This window comes from Seriola dumerili, unplaced genomic scaffold, assembly GCF_002260705.1.
Source record: "Seriola dumerili isolate Sdu_G_001 unplaced genomic scaffold, Sdu_1.0 BDQW01000044.1, whole genome shotgun sequence".
NCBI lineage: Eukaryota > Metazoa > Chordata > Actinopteri > Carangiformes > Carangidae > Seriola > Seriola dumerili.
Window position 1 is genome coordinate 4,134,554 of NW_019174299.1, and position 22,660 is coordinate 4,157,213.

A 22,660-nucleotide genomic window follows, 5' to 3' on the forward strand; every position below is an offset into this window, starting at 1 on the left:
GTGCAACCATGAAATTGTGAAATAATCCATGTCTTAAACTCAGTTCATTATTGTTATTTCATCCAGTTTGCTTCCATAATAAGGTGTTTCTTATTCAATTCCAGCAGGTTTTATTTCTTAATATAATGTAATATTATTGTAGTCACTAATGCCACTTTTCATCAAAAAGTCTGTCACTGTCAATCAAGACAAAAATGACTAAGCTAATAATGTGAGCATTTACTTGGAAAAATTACATTATGAAATAAAAAGGGATTTTCTTTAAATTAAAACCTAACAAAATAAAAACAGCCTGCAGTAAACTGGTATTTTGAAAATAGGGTGGATAAAATAACATTTCATAATTATAAGCTGAGTTTTCATACATGTATAGAAATTCAGTCACATGGCTTAGTTGTATATTGTTTATTTATTCGTAAGATTATTTATATCGTCTTGTATTTTCATTTAATTCTGTGTCCATGCATAGAGGCTACAAATTCTAAAAGTTTCCATGTCTGTTTACTTTTGTGCGAACAAACCAGTTTTCCCACAGCCAGGGAAGGCAACACAGTTTAACAAGGCCGAGTGCCTGAAAGTCATTTGTTTTCCCTGAATCGGCCTGACTGGATTGGACGGCCGGGGGTCCCGCCCACAAACACACAAGGTGGAGTTGAAAAGAAAAAACATGCTGGGCCAAAATGAAGCTGTCAAACAGCCGCTTACAGTTTGGTAAAAGAGAAATGGGCAATGTGAAAAGACGAGAAGACTGCCATGTGGACGTATTAGATAATTATCTCTTGAGTTGAAATCTGACACTGATGCATGAAGATTATAAACTTCAAAAATATATATTTTTTATGTGAATTACATTAAGTTAAGGGAGTATGTGAGATTAGCCGGTTGCATTAAATTAGACAACCATTGACACTGCTTTGGCTTTCATGAAACTTTCAGCGACCTGAGAAAATATTACAAACTTCGGCTGGAGATCAGAAAGGGTGGCCTCCGGGAGTAAAAAATAATCGCCCGCGGTTGGGTTCAGAAATAACGGTGCGAGATCGGAAAAAAAATGTGGATGTCTCGGCATCGCGAATGGTTGGATGGAGAGGAGCTGCTGCGCGTTGAGTGGAGGGAGACGGCGAGAGAGATGGAGGCGGGGGGGAAGGACCATCTCTGCGGGGACTGGAGCCCAGGACCGACGGCGCAGTGCTGGCTATCGTTCAACCCTCCCCTTCTTCCTCCACAACGACGCCGAGGCTCACGCCGAGAGACAGGTAAGCCAACACAACAGCCGCTCGGTTTCATAACACGGCGAAAATACGCGATAAATAAACCTGAATAAGCTATTGGAACCCACAAAATACACCTTTATTGTATGTTTTTTTTAAATATATAAACCGTCTCGGTCGGTAGGCTCTTTGTAGTAGCGAAGCAAACCAACCGCTGTGGCAGGGTACAGACGAGGTCGGCCATACCCGATTTTCTTGTCCTCTACAGCGGGGAAGAAACTGGAAAAGACCCGTAGGTAAAGGGGATATTTTCATAAAATTTCACCCAGCGAGTTTGTTATGCTACTTCCCTTCATCGAAACTCGGCTATTCGTGCTGTAACCGGGTCATTTGCGTGGGGGAATTAGCGGTGGTTTCCGCGCCGAGACCTCCACGCGGCTGTTGGCGGAACAGCCAGCCGCCTCTCTCGGTTAGCCATCAGGGATCTCGGTTTAATATCTCACCGTGCAGAGACTCGCCCTCTCTCTCCCCCTCTCTCTCTCACTGACTAGCCCAGAACCACCGACGACCGAGCTCGGAGAACCCGCCTTCTTGTCCTCGCTTATGTGCTTTTGGATCGAGGGAAGGGAGTCTGCAACGCCCTGGACTTAGTTTTAAGCTCGGTTTTCTCTGTTTGCAGTGCGCCATTGGACCTTGTCACGGTAGGTTTCCTTGTAGAGCAGAGCTGAAGCATGGCGGACCTGGAGCTGTTTGTCGCGCCAGTGAAGCTGCTCAGCCTCGGATGTTAACATGTTTCCTTAAAGCTTAGACTAATAATTTAAGGGACCGTTTAACCGCGCAATAGTGTAACAGATACCGGTCGCAGCTACCGTTAAAATGAATTCTTTAGTAAATGTCGAGGTTGTAACGTTTGGCCGTTAAAAACATTTTCCATTTTCTTCTTTCTTCCTGTGCCTCCGCAACTCCTTCCAACCCACCACCACGAGATTTATCTCGGACATTGTAACGAATTGTTAAAATTAGTTTTTCCAAAACTCGGCTAAGTCTTTAATAAATTTAACCATGTTTAAGGCTAGCTAAAATTTGAGCTGTTGAACAACTGTTTTAAATGATTTGTCACGTTTAAGTGGTCCGGATCTACCCTATAGGAAGTAGGAGATTGTTATTAAATACAAACAAGCTTAAAGTTTTATATTAAACACTGACATTTTAAAAATGTATGGCTATAAATTTATAGGATAAATGCCCAATTTAAGCTTCATTTGGCGTGCCAAGTTGTCCTTGGCCATGTAATGCCTCAGCTCCCAATTTTTATACTCCATATGTTATAATTATAATGAAATTTAACATATTTTATGTTCTAATGGCTCTAAATGTACGTAATATCAGCTCCCTAGTTATATAAAGGTGAAATCGGTAGTTCTCATGTAGCTAGGTCACACCGTGAACACCACAGTGAGCTGGGGCCATCAAGGACACGATGAACAACGAGCAGCCGCCATCATTGGAGCACAGCTCGGCTACGCCTCGCTGAAGAATGCACCAAGTTTTGCTCTAAAATCGCAACATTAAACGCCAAAAACATAAATGAAATGGCCTGTAAATACTCTTGAAGCACATTTATTAACTGAAAGCTAATATTATACTGATTTCCTCGCTCCAGCCGTAGTGAACATTGGAAGAGAAGATTATAGGTTTGCATGGCGGAGCTAGATCCGCATCCAACGGTGATGAGGCGCCTCTACCGAGTGGCGCATTTGGCTGCAGTGCTTCCAAGCCACCATTCCCCTTCGTCGGAGACCGAAAGCAGATCCCCCGTCCGTGGTCAGCTGGTCGCCTACAGCTGCCTGTCCGTCCACGTCCATTCGCTTCCTCCTTCCGTGGATCCTCCCCAACCTCCACTCCGACAGAAAATCCTCCATTACCGAGCGGACCGGGCGAGAAAATGGTCGCTCTTGTGCGTCCACGATACTTTTGTTGTGGAATTAGGACAGTACTAATACGCCAAATTCCGGCTGGCAAAATTTGCTCGACGGAGACTCCTGTTGTCGTAGCTAGTTGTGCTAGTTGAAGCCCTCCGCAGTGTTATTTGAGATTTGAAGCCGTCACAAGCAATAGCCTATGTCTCACCATGTAGCGTAAACGTTTAAGGGGCGGTGTAATGAACATAAACCATTATCTAGAGGCAAATTTGAAATCCGCCACTTGAAAACACCGGTTTTACTTTTACATCACAAACACTTTTTTAAGGAAATCAAAGCTTATCATATGAATATTAAACAGATTAAAAAAAAAAAAACATTATTATAAAATCCTGTAATTTAAAAACATGGTCTATTCTGATGTAGAAGCTTAGTTTGAACTCGCATATTAAAGATTGTATTGTGTTTCTATATTAAAGATCATGTTATTGTGAGAGATTATGTTTGACGACTTGATTTTTGTTGCTCTTGTAGATAAAAGATAGTACAACCACAAATGAATGGAGAAATGGAGGCAACCACCCAAGACCAAGGTATATTGAAATAAATATTTGATTATTTTTCTGAAATAATTAATCAATTAGTTAACTGGCTAACTTTTTCTTGGCAGGTATTTTAAAAATTGATTAATTATTTAAGTCATTTTTCAAGCAAAAATATCCAGTTCCAGCTTCTCACTTGGGAGGTTTTGTTGCATTTTTGTCTTATGTGATCAAAAATTGAATATTGAAAGGGTTTGTTCTGTTAATTAGACAAAATATACATTTTGAAGATGGCACCTTTAGGAAAATTTGATCATTTGTTTCTATTTTCATAAATCTTATAGATCAAACAATTAATCAAGAGAATAATCAGTAATCAATCTAATCAATAGTTGCAGCCCTAAACTGAACTATACTGTTGACGTATTAATGTTTACTATAGCTAGTGTTGTAGCAGAGCAGACTGTTGTAAGTTTTCATCATTTCATCTATTATTATTTTTGAGTAAATTCTGTTGTGTTTGCATCACAACAGTTTGGGCACAGGATGACCTCTTAAAATTGCTGGAGGCCATGAAAGTAGCCCTGCCTCAGAAAGACCTGACTAAATACAAAACATCAGAGTCCCACCTTGACTGGCAGAAGGTGGCATTCAATTCCTACACAGCAGAGATGTGTAAGCAGAAGTGGCAGGAAGTCTCTAAAGAGGTGAGCCAGCTCATGTTGTTAGTATGACACTTATTTATTGTCTGCTAAATGTCAAATTTAGTGCTTCATTTAGTTAATATGTTTTATTTTTCTGCTTTAACCACAGATTCGAAAGTTCAGGACTCTAACCGAACTGATAGTTGATGCTCAAGACTATATCAAGAACCCTTACAAGGGCAAGAAAATAAAGGTGACTTAAAACATACATTTTGCTTGACTAGCAAACAACTATCACATTATGAATACAATTTTCACGCCAGTATTTTTCTCCATGATATACAGAAACATCCAGATTTTCCCAAGAAGCCCTTGACTCCATACTTTCGCTTCTTCATGGAAAAGAGGGCCAAATACGCAAAGTTGCACCCTGAGATGAGCAACCTAGATCTGACTAAAATCCTCTCAAAGAAATACAGGGAGTTGCCTGACAAAAAGAAGGTCCGTCAAAAACAAATGCTACAGCTTTTAATGTTGACTGTGGTATTATTTGATAGTTTCAAAACATATAACTAAAACATTGTTTTTCTTTTCTACAGAAAAAATATGTTGATGACTTCTTACGAGACAAGGAATCATTTGTGCAAAGTATGATGAAGTTCAGGTGAGATTACTTACATATTAGGCGTGTACCTGCAGCATATTTAAGAATGATATCTGTGCTTAAATGCTGATTTATGATCTATAAATGTAGGGAAGAACACCCAGACCTTGTGGAGAGCATGACCAAGAAAGGTTCAAATGTCCCAGAGAAGCCCAAGACACCCCAACAGCTGTGGTACAACCATGAAAAGAAGGCCTTCCTCAAAACACACCCAGATGTAAGTAGGCCTTTACAACATACAAAATACAACCTCTTAACCTTTAATTGTGTGGCCCTACAGTTGTTAATTTTCTCTGTTTGACAACAGGCGACCACCAAAGACATAAAGGACAGTCTTGGCAAACAGTGGACACAGTTGTCCGACAAAAAAAGACTCAAATGGATCACAAAGTCCTTGGAGCAGCAGAAACAGTATGAGGTGAGACTAAAATGATGGTGATATGTTACATCAGCGTCTTACAAAATTTGGAGTCTTTAGAAGCATTTTCACTGTTTTTAACTCTTTGTGTTCTTTTTAATATTCTAGGAGACGATGCGAGAGTACATCCAGCAGCACCCAGAGTTAAACATGAACCAAGGGGCTATATCAAAATCCACCCTGACCAAGGCCGAGAGGCACCTGAAGGACAAATCTGACGGCCGACCTGACAAACCACCGCCGTGAGTTAAGAGCTAAAATACAATGCTTGACACATGACGCCACCATGTGAGAGTTGTTTAGACAAATCTTTCTGTGTATATATGCTTTCAGAAATGGTTATTCTATGTTCTGCGCGGAGTTGATGTCCAGCATGAAGGACGTACCCAGCACAGAGCGTATGGTGATGTGTAGCCAGCGGTGGAAGTTGCTGAAACAGGGCGAGAAGGACGGCTATCAGAAACGCTGTGAACAGGTTAGTTCAGAATCAAGTCACATTATATAAGAAAAGCAAGTTGTTCGACTTAGTCTTAATAATTTAATCTAATGTTTTTTCAGAGAAAGAAGGAGTATGAAATTGAGATGAACAGATTTCTCAGTGTAAGTCTTATTTTTTATTTCTCTTTTGACTGGTGTTTTTGCCGTGCTTAGAGTTTTCACATCAAAGCAATGACTGTTTCTATTTGTGTGCTATAGTTTTTGCTGTAAGAGTTCATCAGAGTTTCTTATTTATATTTTCTTTGTAGAGTTTGTCAGTGGAGGAGCAGCAGCGGGTCTTGGGCGAGGATAAGATAGGTTTTAAGAGGGGCAGTGGAGCCAGCAGTCCTGCCGCCAAAAAGAAAAACCCTAAAGCAAAAGTAAGACTGAGTATACAGCAACACCCACCCAGTTTGTAGAGGTGGTTACACTCTTCACATTTGCTCCGATACAGACTTTTTTGTTTTGTCACTTAAACATAAAAAGCTAAAGATAATTTGTGCATATTGTGTAATAATGTAATGTAGATGTAGATGTTATAGTATCCTTTTCTGAAATTGTTTTTGCTTTGAAATCTGTAGGCCAATCCAGAGAAACCCAAAAGGCCCATTTCAGCCATGTTCATATTCTCTGAGGAAAAACGTCCCAAACTGCAGCAGGAGCGACCAGACCTTTCTGACAGTGAACTCACGAGACTGCTGGCGCGCATGTGGAATGAACTGCCAGATAAGAAGAAGGTCAGTTGAGTGATCAAAGGAGCCAAATCATGTTGATAAGAACAGTTTGAAATATAATTTTCTAATATACCTTTTAATGGTCTTGGTCATTTAGGAGAAGTATAAACGCTTAGAAACGGTCCTGAAGGCAGAGTCAGAGAAGAAGGAGAAGGAAGATCGTAGTCGTCTGCCAGACCCACCCAAGACTGCTCAGGACATCTGGCAGCAGAGTGTCATTGGAGATTATCTGGCCAGATTCAAGGTACACATGACCCTTGGTTTCTAGAATGAAACTGGCAACTTTGTTTTGCCCTGTTACAGCTGAAACACTGGTTCAACATGCGATGCTTAAAGTGTGTATTTTGGATAGACACTAAGCAGATCACTGATATCCATGCATGAATTAATTTACTGTGTTTACAGTATTTACCTTTTTACCAACAGGTGTCATTGTTCTGTCTGTGACACTAGTTTATAATCGAAAATCTAAAATAAAAGTTATGTATGCATTGTATATATTTTTATATAATATAAAACAGTCTCTTTAGGTGACAGTATTAACAGTAGAATTTGTTATACTAATTTTTATTACATTTAATGTGAACCCCTTGTTTTGCAGAACGATCGACCGAAGGCACAGAAAGCAATGGAAGCAACCTGGAGCACCATGGAGAAAAAAGAGAAGATCATGTGGATCAAAAAGGCAGCAGAGGATCAGAAAAGATATGAGGTATCACTGTCAATGTCCAGCAGGAGTCCCTAACATCTGTATACAGTACCAGTGAGAGTTAACCATTGGCTTTTCTGTCCTCAACAGAGAGACCTGTGTGAGATGCGCTCACCTGTTGCTGCCATTGCCTCAGGGAAGAAGATGAAGTTTGAGGGTGAACCCAAGAAACCACCATCGTAAGTTTTCCACATCCAACTTGTCCATGCTGCCTGTTGTTTGTACAGTATTGAAATCATAAAATTTTGTGTTTTTTTTCCCCTTGCTTTTGACTCTAGAAACGGTTATCAGAAGTTCTCTCAGGAGATGCTGTCCAATGGAGAGCTGAATCACCTACCGATGAAAGAGCGGATGGCTGAGATTGGCAGCCGCTGGCAGAGATTACCGCTGAAGGACAAGGACCGCTACAAGAAGATCGCTGAGGAAAAGCAGAGGCAGTATAAAGTCCAACTGGAACAGTGGCTCGCCGTAAGGATTGATTGTTTGGGGGGGGAAATAAGCCATGAATTTTCTACTGAAAATGTAGAAATGTCTAATTTTTTTTTATCTTTCTTATCATACACTTCCATCCTTCCACAGAGCTTGTCTTCACAAGAGAGAAACACTTACAAAGAATATAATTCACAAGTAAGTCAGTTATTTTACTGTCATGGTTAACATTGTTGTGTCACAGAAATTTACAGCACAGTACCTCTATAATATTTCCACTTCTTGTATCTTTTTTTGATGTATTTAAATGAATGTTTATCTCTTTGGACGTTTCAGAAAAGGAGAACAACTGCAAAACCAGGAGGCCCCAAGGCGAAGGTCAAGAAATCTGTGAGTGCCGACTCATTGTTCTGTTTTCTGTCATTAGACTCAAAAATCAGCTGCAAATTTCAATTTCATGTGGTTAAATGTCTGTGTCCACAGGACACCGAGGAAGAGGACGATGAGGACGAAGATGATGACGACGATGAGCAGGAAAAGGCTTCCTCTGACGCAGACTCATCCAGCGAGGATGATGAAGACGATGAAGAGGATGATGACGACGATGAAGACGTAAGTGACATTTGTCAGTGGCCACGTACAGAAGTAATGACCTGACATTGATTGTGCTGAATATTATTTTTTGTTCGATTTTGAAGAAGGAGGAAGATGACGATGAAGATGATGACGAGGCGGAGGACAAGGAGAACAAGTCAGAGGACAGCAGCAGCGAATCGAATTCACCAGGGACATCAGACTCTGATTCGGACTGATGGATCAGGTCGACATCGTCCTGAGACGAACTGAGCAGCGCTGAGCTGAGCCAAGAGTCCAGGGAGCTCTGCCACTGTGCCAACCCTGCTCTCCTCCCACCACCAGAGGGAGCCCCTGCATTGCCTCATCCATTTCACACTCACCCACTTTATGTTGCTGCGTTGGTGATCTGTACTCATGGAGGGACACTGTCCTTATGTCCAAAATCTGTTTCATTCCCTCCCCGCTGTGATGGTCATCTCACAGCACGGGCCGCTGACATTATGCCAAAAACAGCATCCCACTGGTTTGGTGATGTCATGAACATTTCTGCCGCTGGTTTCAATCTTGATTTGCAGGTTCAGTGGTTTAAGGTTAGAGTTTTAATGTCCAGGGTAATGAATTACCCTCCAGTGTTTCTTCTATTATTCTGATAATTAGCTGGAGATAGGTGGCATGAGTTGTGAACAGGCTTCATGGAGCCAAAGAACATGTTATGGGGATCACTTTAGGGAAGGGGGGATGTGCGGGGCACTGAAAAATTGCACTCTTCAGAATGTTTCATTTAATATTTTTTTCCAGAATTTTGTCGCTTTGTTCTCTATTCTCATGTTATGATGTAGATTTTATCATTTGGTTCTTAAAGAGGTGGTATTTTTTCAGGAAAAAAAACAAGCCATTATGAATGTCTTTTTTTTTTGTTGCTGGAAAATTTCAGAACTTGTTTCTTACCTGTGTTTTCATTTAAAAAAGACAGTGCCTATAAAATGTTCACCCCCCTTTTGACTTTTCATGTTTTATTGTTTTACAATGTTGAACCAAAGTGGATGTAATGAAGCTTTTTGACACTATTCATCGAAAGAAAGACTGAAACATTTATTAGAAATTGACTTATTTGCTGTGATGTAGGGTGTAGTCAGAAGTACAGCAGATTAGAACACGCAGAACAGAAACTGGCATTGATCCTGTTTTAACTCGCTGTAAAATAGCAACGAGCTAAAGTATCTAGATTAAGGCCAAATACAAGACAACTGATTACATATGTATTCACCCTCTTTAGTATTTAGTTATAAGCAGCTTTTGCAGCAGTTACAGACTGCACTCTGTGTGGATCAGCTTTCTATACATAGATGCTGCATTTTCCCCGTTTCTTTTTCCAAAACGGCCCAATGTTGTGTTTAGCGACTGTGAGTAAACACCAATTTCCATTTCCTTCCACACAATCTCTAGTGGATTTAAGTCTGGCTGCACTTCTTGCACCAAAACGGCCTACTCTAAGCAGATTTACAGCGGTGCTGTTTCTTTCTTAAAAGCAATTGACCGTATTATAGTCTGCAGGCTATTCCGTCCCTTGAAATATTTCTTGTGTCTTTCCCCTGAATTAACCTTTAAGTAAACTTGTTGTAGTTTATTTGGAACGTCCCTTCATATCACAGTGTAGTTTTTATTAGAAAATTAACTAATAAGCTGTTGGAGCTACCAGATGGAGGTTTGTCTACTGGTTACACGTGACACAAGTGATCTCCACACAACTTTTGTCTTATTAAACAATTGGCTCAACCTTTCAATACCTATGTAATTGGTTATTTGCATTTTATTTTAACACTTAATACAGGTTAATTTTAAAAGATTTTCACTTATCATTAGTGTAAAAAAACAAAACTTACATCCACTGTGCTTCAGTGTTGAAAAACAAAAAGGTCAAATGTTGGTGGATTACATATATTATATAGGCACTGTGGATCCATTGCCATGTGTCTGTCATTGAGAGTTGTCATTTATCAAAATTTACAAACATGTCTTGTAGTGCATAAATTCAGAAGTCTGAAACAATCGTTTGACTCAGTTTGTTCTGGTCTGACAGTGACAAACTGTGTAGTGCTTGCAATTTGTCATTGAAGGGATCACTTTTTTTCTACATTTAGAGCTCAATCTGACTGTTTTTGAAGAGTATCTCATACAGTTGGTGTATATTCCTTCTCTAAACCGTTGTTTTACATTTCATTTACGGTTTATTTGACTTGTTCATAGGTTTTTTTGTTTTAATTGTGAGGAGTTGCGTTCTGACCCATCTGGAATCATTTGTGGATGTTGAACTGTATGGTTTCATCTATTTTTCTTTTGAAATTTTAATGGTATGGACTGTAATCCGTCTGGGTTTTAGTCTGATGCTTATCCCAAAAAAGTGTGCACTTAATGTAAATCTGTCCCTCTGTGTGAGTTTGTGTGCATGCATGCACAGAACTATGTATATATGAGGGTGTATGTGTGTTTCTTTGCTTTAATGTGTGCTATTTTTGCTGTTTTGTTGCGTACCATGATGTGACTGCAGCGTGCATGTATGCCTGTGTGGGGACATCATACCAACACCATGAATGTAGATATTGTTAAATTGTTAATTTCTTTTCCTCTCCAAAGGTCTTTAGTAATTCTTTTGCTTGGCGCCGTCATGTCATTTGTTACCTGAAAACGGAATTCCATGACTGTCATTTTGGGTCTGCAGACAGATGAGTACATGGCAACTATTAATAATCCGTCAGTAATGGACTGATTTTGACCATTATGAATCTCATCACAAACTAAAATAAAACCAGCGTGGACTATTTAAATAACTTTGGGAGGGAAAAGGAAAGTGTTTGTCGAAATTGATTGATGGGAGTTTGTAAAAGGGATTTGGGGAACTGAGTTGCCAGTGGAATATGGGTTAAAAAAAAAAAAAAAAAAAAACTTGTAATTTTTTTGTAAATACTGTTTTTTGTAATGAGTGCTTATTGTTTTGTTAGTACTTTTAATTTGGCAAACCCTCATTTGTGACTTCTGAGGCCAGTGAGCCTTTCACTCACGGGGGAGAATTTTTGGTTCAATTCACCTGTTTTAGTTGTTGTTCTCTCCCTTATGTTGGTTTATAGAGATATCTAAGACAGCAAAGCTTTACAAGTTTGTACTGCTGATCATTTGAGAAAATTTGATGTTTTCTATAGTTGAGGGTGTTCTTATGTCCTTGTAGTTCAAGTATTTGGGCAAATAAAAATGATCTTTAACAGTTAGAAGTGTGTGTTCTACTTTAACCTTATACAGACAGACAGACAGACCGTGAATCAGTGCTGATGTGCAGGGAAAAAAAACTTTGTGACCAAACGTATGTGCAAACCCCTACTGGTTCAGATTATGCGTGGGACTGTTTCTCACTGGTTGACTAATCACCTCTGTCAATTAGTAGAAAATGAATGGGAAACAATTTTGACAACTGATTAATCATCTAAGTCATTTATCAAGTAAAGATGACCTAAATTAGCTTTTGGTTTTGGACAGTTAGTCAGACACAACAATGATTTGAATTGGTCAACGTTTATAGAAATAAACAAATCGAGTTTTTAGAGTTTTTTCATTCTTTTTGGATATTTAATAGTCCAAAATGTTGAACAATTGAATTGAGAAAACAATCAGCAAATGAATCCACTATGAAAATAATTAATTGCAGTCCTAGTGTGCTTCCAATTTCTAGGCATACATTTGCATGGCCACATTAACCTGTCAGGAGGCCAGAAATAAGCTACTGGGCCCCTATTAACCCTCCTTACACTCTGTGCAATGTGTGCAGTTCGCAGTCCTGTTTCAACATGATGATGCCCCGGTGCACAAAGCCAGGTCCATACAGAAATGGTTTTCCCAGTATGTTGTCGAGGACCTTGACTGACCTCCACAGAGCAATGACCTCAACCCCATCCAACACCTTTAGGACCTGGAGCACTGGCTGTGAGCCAGGCCTATCACCTAACATCAGCATTGAGTTTGACTAATGCTCTTGTGGCTGGACATGATCAAATCCCTGCAGACAAGTTCCAAAATCTGATGGAAGCCTGAAACCAGTGAATTGAGGCTGTTATAGCAGCTGATTAGTGCCCATGGCTTAGGTATGACATGTTCAACAGTCACGTGTGGGTGTAGCTGTATCCACATACTTTTGGCCATAGAGTGTATATGATAGGTAGTGGTGACCTCAGGCTCAACAAACTGATTCAAATTAGAGTGAAGATCTAGCGTTCATGTATCGGGGTCGGAAGTGGAAGGTAAGCCTCCCGGCCTGCCTCAAGTCTGCCAGTCATAGCGGAAGCATGCTAACTGTGCCTTCAAAATAAAATTATCAACAGGGCCTAAGCTGCGTCACACAAGTTGCCTAGAAACCACATGTTTTATTGGAAAAGAATGGCTAAATATAGAGGGAACAAGGCCTGAGTGATAACTGACAAAGTCTCAATATGATTTAACAGTAATATGCATAAATATGAAAATAATGAATTATCCAAGAATCCAATAATATATTGCTGACAGGAGCCATTTTGCATCATTATTAGTTTTATTGTCAATACTTTAATTATTTTTAGTTGCTATTACTTTTGCATTAGCAAGATTTTGAACGCAGGACTTCAATTGAGTATTTTTATAGTGTGGTAGTGCTACTTTTACTTAAGTAAGTGATTTGAATACTTCTTTAGGTGGTATGTACTGTAACTAAGTACATTTATTCAAGTAGGCCTAGGCCTAGGGAAATATTGTACTTTTTACTCAACTACATTTATCTAGCTGCTTTAGTTACTTTACAAATCAGGATTTTACTCAAAAAATATATGAAGAGCCTAAGAGAATATGATGCAATTAGTCACTTAATTAATTTGATACTATTATTAAAATTATTGAAGGAATTATTTCCCAAAAGACATCATCATTTTTTCACACCATTTTCAGATTTTTTACAAACCAAACCCTAACCTCAAGAAAAAAAGGATATGGATCCAATAATTAAAATAATCATTAATTGCAGCCCTAAAAATAAGATCCATCTCAACCAATTGCAACAGTAAAATGCTGCCAACAAATGAATGCATGAGTAATAATATCCAACAATCTAATCACAGTCATTTTTTTCTGCAGTCAGTACTTTTACATTTAATACCGTACATTTTCTGATTACCCTCAGACATACTTTCACTAAAGTAATATTTTGAATACAGGTCTTTTACTTGAAATGGAGCGATTTCACAGTGTGGTATTTGTATTTTTATTCAAGTACAAAATCTGAGTACTTCCGCCACTGGACTACTAAATCGCTTAACATTAAAGGCTTTTATTTTTAAAGTTGAAGCCGGAAGTTAGTTTTATTTCGGTGTTTGGTTCTGGCTGCTCTGTTGGCCTCCTCGTTGTCAAGCGGATTTCTAACGTTAATTTAACCGACAGCTGCAACAACAATCATTTTAACGAGGATTTTGTTTTACCTACGATATAAAGATGGATATAGCTGAAGACCAGGCTTCGTGTTAACGTATTTTATTTGGACTGACTTGGTGATGTTGCCTCCATCAGAGAAACTGCCTGGTTCAGGCTGACTTTTCGGTATGACAGGGTAAGAGGAAACTGTTTTTGGGTGAAATTAAAATCTAACATCACTGTCTTAACTACATTGTACCTGAGTATTTCGCCTCAAAAGCTTTTCCGTCATTTCAAAGTAGTAGAGTATCAGGACTAGCTAGGAAATGCTAAAAATAAAAAGTAACATTCAACGTTAAAGAGTGTTGAGTTTGCTAACAAACTGATATTGACGCTAGCTGTATTTATATTGTCGTTTTTTTTCCATTAACGTTAGCTAGATTTTTGTTTAAAATGTAGCTTTTCTTGCTGTGTATATAGTGTAAATAAAGACACATCTTATCTCAATTATCACACCTGACGCATTTAGCTGTGGTGTTATTCGACAGTTAAGAGTCCGGTTCCTACAGGGTGGATGTTTCCTGCAGTGTTTAGTTGGAAATTTATCTGCAACAATTTTGATGATTGATCGATCGTTTGGAGGAAGATATCCCCAAATCGAATTCTCTGACTCCAGTTGGAACACATCCCTGTTTTCTTACTTTACTGTTTTAGTAAAGTGAATATATTTGACTTTTGAACTATTGCCTGGACAAAACAAGACATTTTAGGGTGTTACAGTGAGCTCTAGGATCTTTGCTTCCATTTCACATACCAAGCAATTAATCGACTAATCAAGAAATAATTTGTAGATTCATCAATAGTGAAAATAATTGTTAGTTTCATTCTTTAATTGAAATAGATTAATGTCCAATATCTGACACATATTTTCCTCTCCAACAGAATGAAGACAGATCTGCAAGTATTGATAGCTATTTTAAAAGTATGTATTTTGCAATCAGTTTAACTCATCAACTGGATCCTTGACAGATTGGATTTGCCAGTTTGAAATCTGTTAACTTGTTGAACCACTGACCATATTGGGGCTTCAATTTTGTTTTCTGTTATCTAAATCCACAGGTCAGCATCTTATTACCTTGCTATCAAGATTTCCAATACAGATTTTCAAATGAAAATGGAGGATATGCCCCTGTCAGGCCCAGACAACACCAAGCTGGAGGTGAGGCATTGTGTGAAATTTGACATTTTTCTGTCTTCAAAACTGCAGATTTTTAAAATCTAGGATGAGGTATGTATTGGTATTAAATTATGTATTTCATGTTGTAGGCCTTGGTCCATGACATCTACTCTGAGCTGGTGGAAGATGCCTGTTTGGGCCTGTGTTTTGAAGTACATCGTGCTGTGAAACAGGGCTATTTCTTCTTGGATGAAACGGACCAAGAGAGCATGAAGGAGTTTGGTTGGTGCCATGTCTTTAAATATGTTCTGGTCTGTTTGGCTGCTCATTGGTCTTTGGCGTGTTTGCTTACAGAATGTTTTATTACTGTTAAGAAATTGTGGATCAACCAGGAGTGGACATATTTGGCCAGGTATACAATCAGTGGAAGAACAAAGAGTGTGAGTGTCCAAACTGCAAAAGATTGATAGCAGCTTCTCGCTTTGCCCCACACCTGGAGAAATGTCTCGGTATGGGACGCAACAGCAGTCGTATTGCCAACCGCAGGTAAGTCAATAAAGGACTGATGTATTTATTTGTGCTGTATTTATCCAAAACGTCTGAACATCTAATGAGATTATTTTTCTGCTTTTAAACAGGCTAGCCAGCAATAACAACATGAGCAAATCAGAGAGTGATCAGGAAGACAATGATGACCTTAATGATAATGACTGGTCGTATGGGGCAGAAAAAAAAGGTAAGTACCAGAAAATACTTGCTGTGCCAAGAAAATTATTAGGAGAACTCCAGGTTACTTTCACATAATAACCAAATGTATTTTTTTTTTTACAGCCAAGAAGAGAAAGTCAGATAAGGTATTTTTGCATTTGTTTTCCCTTTTGCACTTAGTACATTAATATAGGTTTTGATGTGTATAATGAGGTTAATTTTATCTGGATGTTTTTTTTTTTTCATGCAGAATCAAAATTCCCCGAGAAGATCCAAATCTCTAAAACACAAAAATGGTGAGTCTATCAGGTATTTAGTTTTGTAGTCTAGCAAAGAGGTTTGGTCCCCAATGTTTTCTGAATATGGAGTAAATGTCTGCAGCGTTTCTGCCTTAGACTTGTTGTTGGAGGTTTTGCTCACTGGTCTGTTTAACAGACTTGAAGACTGATTATTGTGTTGCATCACAATGTTCTGTGCATGCAGTTTCCTCAGTTACAGGAAGCAGAATATGGACACCTGCTAGTATCTAATGCCAACCACAATGTAGTGTAAACAGCAATATTACAATGACAGAGAAGTTATACAAGCAAAAGGTTCTCCTTTTAGATTTACTGATCCAGAACCAAAATGCCAGCACAATACAATGTTGGGGGAATTAAAACTGTTTATTTGTAGGCTGGGATTTGTAATAAGCTTGCCCACAGATTATTATTCTTTTGATATATGACATTGTCTAAGGCAAGAGTAATATTCCTAAAATCTAGTACCAGATGTATTGACCCACAGTCCCATTTTGTTAACATTTTAATGGTGTATGCATTATGGGTAAAGCGGACTAACTTATATTTTTTTCAGGTGAGCTTGGGAGCAGCATCAGTTCAGAGCCCTACAAGGTGACAAGTTTCTTGCTGTTCCTGTTGCCTTTAAGACCAAAATGTTCTTCCATTTTGTATTGTAAACACATTGCACAGTATTAATAATGGCACTTGTATGTCTTTCAGTATAACTACAATACTGGCATCAGTTATGAAACATTAGGCCCTGATGAAGTCAGATCCCTTTTAACAACAGTAAGCAACTTTTATTGATCCATTTAAGTTTATAGAGCTTCTATTTCATTCATTTCTTCTGTTCTGTTTTTGATTTTGCAGATGTTGATCATTAATGCAGTGTTTGTTTTCACAGCAATGTGGGGTGATCTCTGAGCACACCAAGAAGATGTGTACCAGGTAATTACTGTAAATCTGCTGGCACATAGATGAACTAATAATAAAACTTTTTCACTCTGGGAAAACGGTTAACTTCTCATGTGTAGCGAATATCTGGGATAATGCAGGACAGATTCAGGTACTGTACCAACTCGGCTTGTGTTGGTGTTGCCATGTTAGTTATCCAAATCTGAGGTCAGTGTCTTTACGTCCCTCAGTTTGGCTCTTCTGTGAAGCTTTGTCATGAAAACTTGTCCAGTACTAAACCACTTAGACATGCTGTTTGAAACTGAAGGTCACGGTTGCATGTGAACTCTGGAAACATGATCAGTTTCATCTGTGTATTTCTGAAAATGATCATGTATGTTGGGACTAACTCAGGGGTACACAAGTGGCAACTCATTAGACCAGTAATTGACTTGCTTTCCCTGAAAAATGAAAATTCAATTCTGCAAAGATCTCAGAATCAACAATATTTACACACAGATAATTTTAATTAGATCATGGAGGACCTTGTCAGTGACCAATTTCTAACATTTCATTACCCTTAACACCTCGTTGCTGCTCTGCCCCATGTGATTGGTCACTGACTGTGTCCACAGCAGTCCGTCCCACCTCCCTCCCTACCTGTGGCTGTCGATAGAGGCAGGGTGATTCATGAAGCTGTGTGGCGGACAGTCAGGGATATATAATGCCACCTTGTGTTCCACCAGGTCTCAGCGATGTCCCCAGCACACGGACGAACAGAGGAGGGCCGTCAGGGTGTTCCTCCTGGGGCCGTCGGGTGAGTGTGCCCTGCCCCCCCACCCCCCCACCACCACCCCCACCCCCACCCGCAAGTGTACCTAACAAAAGTCATGTTTGAATGCGTGTTTTGGCCCTCATGGTGCAGTTGCTTGCTGATACAGTTCACTGTTTCTGATCGGTTGGGTTGGCCAGAGGCGGGAACACAACAATGCTCGTGGTCAATGTTGTGAATACTCACTTTGACAAAGGTTGTGAATATTCCTTAACAGAGGTGTACACTTCAGCTGAAGGGGCACCTAGTATTCTGTGACCTTTTATCATAAATTAAAGATCATAGATCACCACTGAAGTTTTTCCTGGCCCAGAATGGGTTTCTGTGGTATGTGTACAATTTGGGCAGATAATTTATGCCACTCATACATGCAACTTTCACCCACAGACTCCATATAATATGTCAAGCCTTAGAAAATGTAAATAAACAATTATGCATATGTTTTTATTTTCCTATGGTTGATATTTTAGTTTGAAATGCTAAAAATGAATTAACATGACTCTCTGGGTTATCACAAAAAATAAACTACATACATGTATTAACACTGACAAACTCTTATTGACAGACCTCTCACAAACATGAATGTTTTGCTGTACAGCTGTAACATATTTAGCTGCTGGCAGGCTGAAGAGGTGATCAAAAGTGATATAATATCAAACATGTTTATCAAAGTCATCCTCAATTTTTTTTTTCTGCCAGAAAGTCTGCATTTTTATTATTCCAAAATGGCATCCTTATGCAAAGAAAAAAATCAGTTCACCCCACACACCTTCAGCCCATCTGTGTTTGATAACAGTAAAGTCATAGTTTCACTGTAGAGAGAAGTAGGGCTTGTTTTCATAATCGTTAATGTGCTGATTTCATTCTCATTTCACTGGCGAACCGTTTTGTATCACAGAGAGGTTTTGAAATTGAATGACTAATTGTTTCAGCTCGAGAGACAAGTTATAGTTAATTATTTCCAAAATCATCACAAGTAGTAAGTAAATACTACATAAACTGTGTAGAATACAAATGTGATTAGAAGTGAGTGGGTCTAGGTGACACCTGATAACTGATGCGTAACCTATGTGGATTAATGACGCTGTCTAACAATTACAAATACACTGTGGTCACTTTGTGATGTAGAGATGATAGAAATTTTACAGCCCCTATATTTAATAAAGCTATGGTATTGTAAACATGTAGAGTTACTGTGGTTAAATTGTGAGCTGGAAATCTTCAGCAGTCCTCACCAGTCTTAACATTGTGTGGCTTTGTCTGCGTTTCTTGGGGTAGGCCGTCGCTGCCAGATGCAGACACTGTGGCGGAGAACGACAGCTTTGACATTCCAGATGGACAGACCCTGATGAGCCGCCTGCAGTGGGAAGACTCCCCTGATATCTCACCCACTGACTCTGCCTCATCTAAAGCCAGTAAGGAAATAATATGGTATACGAAAGTCATTTATTGATAGAGCTTATAGACAATGGATGGATTACTTTTTGTCCTTCTCACAGGCACCAACCATTCAGATTCAAGAAAGCCGAAGAAGAAGAAGAGGACGTCTCTCGGTTTGAATAGTGGCGGAGGAGGAGGAAGTCTGACTGGAGGCAGCAGCAGCAGCTCTCAGAGTAATATCAGCTTGTCGACCAAAAAAAAGAGGCCCAAACTCTCAGCACCTTCTATTTCAAGTATCTATGATGACTTAAACTAGCAACAACCTGTTTGCCTCCTCTGGATCGAGTCCTTCCTTTCATACCTACATTCACAGGTATGAGCAGGTTGGGATTAAACTTGATTTTAGTGGTTTTTAAATCATTCTGCCTTAACAAGTAAGGCGTCTCCATTTTATTGAACACAGTGTCTGAAAAGGTTTGGTCAGTCACAGAGTCCAGTCAGAGCATCTTTAGGTACGTATTAGGGAAATTCAGTCTTAAAACAGTCTTCTGACTTTTGCAGTAATTTGGACAGTTTGGTCAACACAGACAGCTGCTGTTGCCCTAATGTGTATATCAGGGTGACAGTGCATTCATGTGACATTTTTTATAGTTGGTCTGTTGAACTTGCACCAGTAACAAACTGTGGGTCATCTGAAATGTTGTTTCAGTGTAATACATTTTACATGATTGGAAGGCTTCCAAGAAGAATTTCAATTGACACTGTTGCACTATATGGCCAAAAGAATGCTGAACATTTTATGTGATTCTTCAACACGTATTTCCTAAACCACCGTCTTTGAAGTTTGCTATAACAGCCTCCTCGCTTCTGAGAAAACTGTCCATCAGATTTTAGAACCTGGCTGTAGAGAGTTGATCCCATTTAGCCACAAAAGCATTGGTGAGATCCAACACTGATGTTGGGTGATAAGGCCTGGCTCACAGTCTGTGTTCCACTTCATCCTGAAAGTGTTGGATTAGGCTGAGATCAGGGATCTGTGCACACCGAACTAAACTGAAAACCATCTCTTATTGGACCTGGCTTTGTGCTCAAGGCTTTCGTCATTTTGAAACAGGGAAAGATTCTTTCCCAAACTGTTTCAAGTCAGAAGTACATTATTGTATAAAACATCACTTTGTTGTACATTTAGATTACCTTTGATTGTAAGTAACGGACATGGCTCCAATCATGAGAACAGCCCCAGTGTATGTATACAAAGGAATGTGGACTGAAGTGTCCACATAGTTTTGACCATATAGATGAAGCAGCTGCAGAATTTGTATTAAATGACACGATCACTACAATCTGTCTCTGTTGATCAGCTGAAGTAGAGAATTGTTTTTGAAATTCACAATTAAAACTGAGCTGTACAATATAATAGGACTAACCTCGATTTAATTTTATGCTGGAAAAGCTAAATTACTTTTCTCTTGAAGAGACACTGTGAATGGCCTTTTTCACAGCAACAATTTTGACTCGATTTAGGAGGAAAACCTCTGGTGTAATTTATAATATTAATATTAATAAGAGCCTTCAGCCTTCCTAAATTCGGGGTTCTGTCAGTGTGTATGTTTGCTCACTGATGTGTGTACTGATACACTTAAATGGAACACAGCCTTAGTCAACAGAATGAATTACTCCTGTGCTCGTCCTGCTGTGACTAGTCAAAATACCTGTTCTTGAAAAGGCCGATTGGCAGTCTTGATTTATCCACCTGGCTTTTTATTTTTTCCTCAAAGGCATGGAAAAAGTTGAAATCTTAAATGTGGCTTTCTGAAACCTTCAGGTACTCTGTCATTGTTTGCGGCCTTGTGACCTGTCCCTCCTTTTTTTTGACTCTGTGTTCACTTCAACTTGGTTGTGAGGAAGCGTGGACTTTTAACTGCTTTAAATTTGACACTTGACACACGTATACTGGAGTACTCATCAGTGGCTTTTTAATTCTAGCATTGTATTGCACAGTTTGTGTGTGTGTATGTGTGTATGCGTGTGTGCGCGCGCCTCTGTATGCTGACTTAAATTCAGCGTGAACGTCACTTTTTCGTGTACTGTGTGTGTATGTGTGTGGTTAAAGGGTGTGCATGTGTGTAATCATTTATATTTTCACAAAACTATGCATCCTAGAATGTGACATTTTTGTGAAAGTATGTGCCATTTTAAATATTTAACTTTTTTCTGTTTACATCAACAATATATTTAAGTCTTTATTTGTCACTGCCTATTAAGTGATGTGTATATTATTTGTGTGTAAATGCAGATTTTGATATTTGATTAGCCAATAGGCTTTTAGGGCACATGTACAGTACATGTATGTATGACATGAGATGGAAATTGAATCATGAATCCACCATAACTCTTTTCTTTCTTCAGTACAGAACTGGCTTGTGTATTTTCACTCAGTTTCTACATATAAGTAGATCAATGCTGCAGCTCTGCTTATCATTCATGATCATGGGTGGTAAGTCTGCATCTTGTAAGCCTATAACCAACGATGTCCGGTGTAAAAGTTGTAAGATGTATTACACGCTTTAGAGGTGAGATGCAGTATTTCTTCTTAGAGCTTTTTTTTCTTATAAATTGGCTTGACAAACCCAAAGACTTTCCTGTTGCAGTTTTTGTTGTAGACTCAGAAGTGAATTGTAAAACTTAGGAACTGTACAAAAATAATTTGGGGAAGACAAGAAGGGGGAGTTGTTTTGTTTTTGGGATTAAATATTTGAAAGAATTAAATTGTCCCACTCCAAAATATATATATATTTTTTTCATTTACTCTTGAGAGACAAGACAAACAGAGCAAATAGTGACATCAAAAACATGGCTGGGTCATACAAGTGTGTTTGGCTGTATACAGCGAACAATAGTCATATCTCAATAGTACGATCAGTTTGTCAGTTTTGAAGAACAGAATAGACATAGGTCCAAGTGGATAGGGTAACAAAAAATTCCAGGGCATTAGAAGATTATTCCTTTAGATTGCAGATGGAGTTTTTTTTGTTGATGTTGTCCATCAATGCTGAAATCTCTAAACTTGTTCTTCTTTAAGCATATCATGCTACAGCAAATTTAAAAATACATGTTTGATTATTAATATCCCCACATCTGAGCCCACGTCACATTTCCTTTCTATGAAAAACACCCCAATCATTTTTGTACACTCCCTCAGGTCAAGCACATTCAGTTGTACATTTCAGAAATGATTTAATTTCCTCTATGGCTAACTACTTTTTTCATGTTTGTCAGGGTCTGCAGTAACTTTGATTGTGCCCTTTCGAGTCTTTTGCAGTAGTCTTGTGACGTGCACTAAAGATAAAAGAACTGTTATTGAGATACTTAGGTATGATCTGATTCTCCAGCCACCTTTTGTGAAAGAAGCTAACAGCTGATGTTCTCTTGTGGCTCTTTGTGTATCTGTGCGAGTGCACTGACAGAGAATGCAATGTTGTAGGTTTTCAATATATTTTCATGCACAAGCACAAATGAGTGCATGTGTGAATGACTGTCGTATCTCAACATAATGTGATGCATAGGTTATTTTTCTTCACTGCCATGCATACTGATGTTTGTATATAAATAAACACAAACCGTACTCAGAGACTGAGTTC

General features: G+C 38.9%; 2 protein-coding genes across 5 annotated transcripts; both read left to right on the plus strand.

Moving 5' to 3' along the window:
- Positions 1–315: 315 nt before the first annotated feature.
- Positions 316–9,328, plus strand: ubtf (upstream binding transcription factor, RNA polymerase I). 2 transcript variants are annotated; one of them, XM_022739349.1, is made up of 21 exons: positions 316–1,256; positions 3,668–3,726; positions 4,210–4,382; positions 4,489–4,572; positions 4,665–4,820; positions 4,919–4,983; positions 5,074–5,200; positions 5,291–5,401; positions 5,510–5,643; positions 5,735–5,876; positions 5,960–6,001; positions 6,148–6,258; positions 6,460–6,615; positions 6,710–6,856; positions 7,214–7,324; positions 7,412–7,500; positions 7,600–7,789; positions 7,901–7,948; positions 8,087–8,140; positions 8,234–8,362; positions 8,449–9,328. In XM_022739349.1, the coding sequence occupies exons 2-21, from the start codon at positions 3,690–3,692 to the stop codon at positions 8,560–8,562; spliced, it is 2,220 nt and encodes a 739-aa protein (XP_022595070.1). In that variant the 5' UTR covers positions 316–1,256; positions 3,668–3,689; the 3' UTR covers positions 8,563–9,328. The 2 variants fall into 2 exon arrangements, with proteins under 2 accessions (XP_022595070.1, XP_022595069.1); XM_022739348.1 differs by lacking the exon at positions 316–1,256 and adding an exon at positions 1,383–1,912.
- A 4,365-nt stretch (positions 9,329–13,693) lies between these two features.
- Positions 13,694–21,177, plus strand: atxn7l3 (ataxin 7 like 3). Of its 3 annotated transcripts, none has more exons than XM_022739327.1 (13): positions 13,694–13,943; positions 14,690–14,729; positions 14,867–14,966; positions 15,074–15,206; positions 15,299–15,470; positions 15,563–15,660; positions 15,756–15,778; positions 15,883–15,928; positions 16,488–16,525; positions 16,634–16,702; positions 16,818–16,861; positions 18,918–19,054; positions 19,139–21,177. In XM_022739327.1, exons 3-13 carry the CDS (start codon positions 14,916–14,918, stop codon positions 19,333–19,335), a joined length of 1,008 nt encoding a protein of 335 aa, XP_022595048.1. In that variant the 5' UTR covers positions 13,694–13,943; positions 14,690–14,729; positions 14,867–14,915; the 3' UTR covers positions 19,336–21,177. The 3 variants fall into 3 exon arrangements, with proteins under 3 accessions (XP_022595048.1, XP_022595049.1, XP_022595047.1); XM_022739328.1 differs by lacking the exon at positions 14,690–14,729 and adding an exon at positions 17,554–17,628; XM_022739326.1 differs by lacking the exon at positions 14,690–14,729.
- Positions 21,178–22,660: the final 1,483 nt, after the last annotated feature.

Excerpts from the sequence above, each read along its gene's own strand:
- ubtf (XM_022739349.1), top strand. The coding sequence starts at position 3,690 with ATGAATGGAGAAATGGAGGCAACCACCCAAGACCAAG. Across the intron at positions 7,790-7,900 it reads AACTGGAACAGTGGCTCGCC|AGCTTGTCTTCACAAGAGAG; the intron begins GTAAGGATTGAT and ends ATCCTTCCACAG. Across the intron at positions 8,141-8,233 it reads AGGCGAAGGTCAAGAAATCT|GACACCGAGGAAGAGGACGA; the intron begins GTGAGTGCCGAC and ends CTGTGTCCACAG.
- atxn7l3 (XM_022739328.1), top strand. Across the intron at positions 14,967-15,073 it reads CAGACAACACCAAGCTGGAG|GCCTTGGTCCATGACATCTA; the intron begins GTGAGGCATTGT and ends TTCATGTTGTAG. Across the intron at positions 15,661-15,755 it reads GTATGGGGCAGAAAAAAAAG|CCAAGAAGAGAAAGTCAGAT; the intron begins GTAAGTACCAGA and ends TTTTTTTTACAG.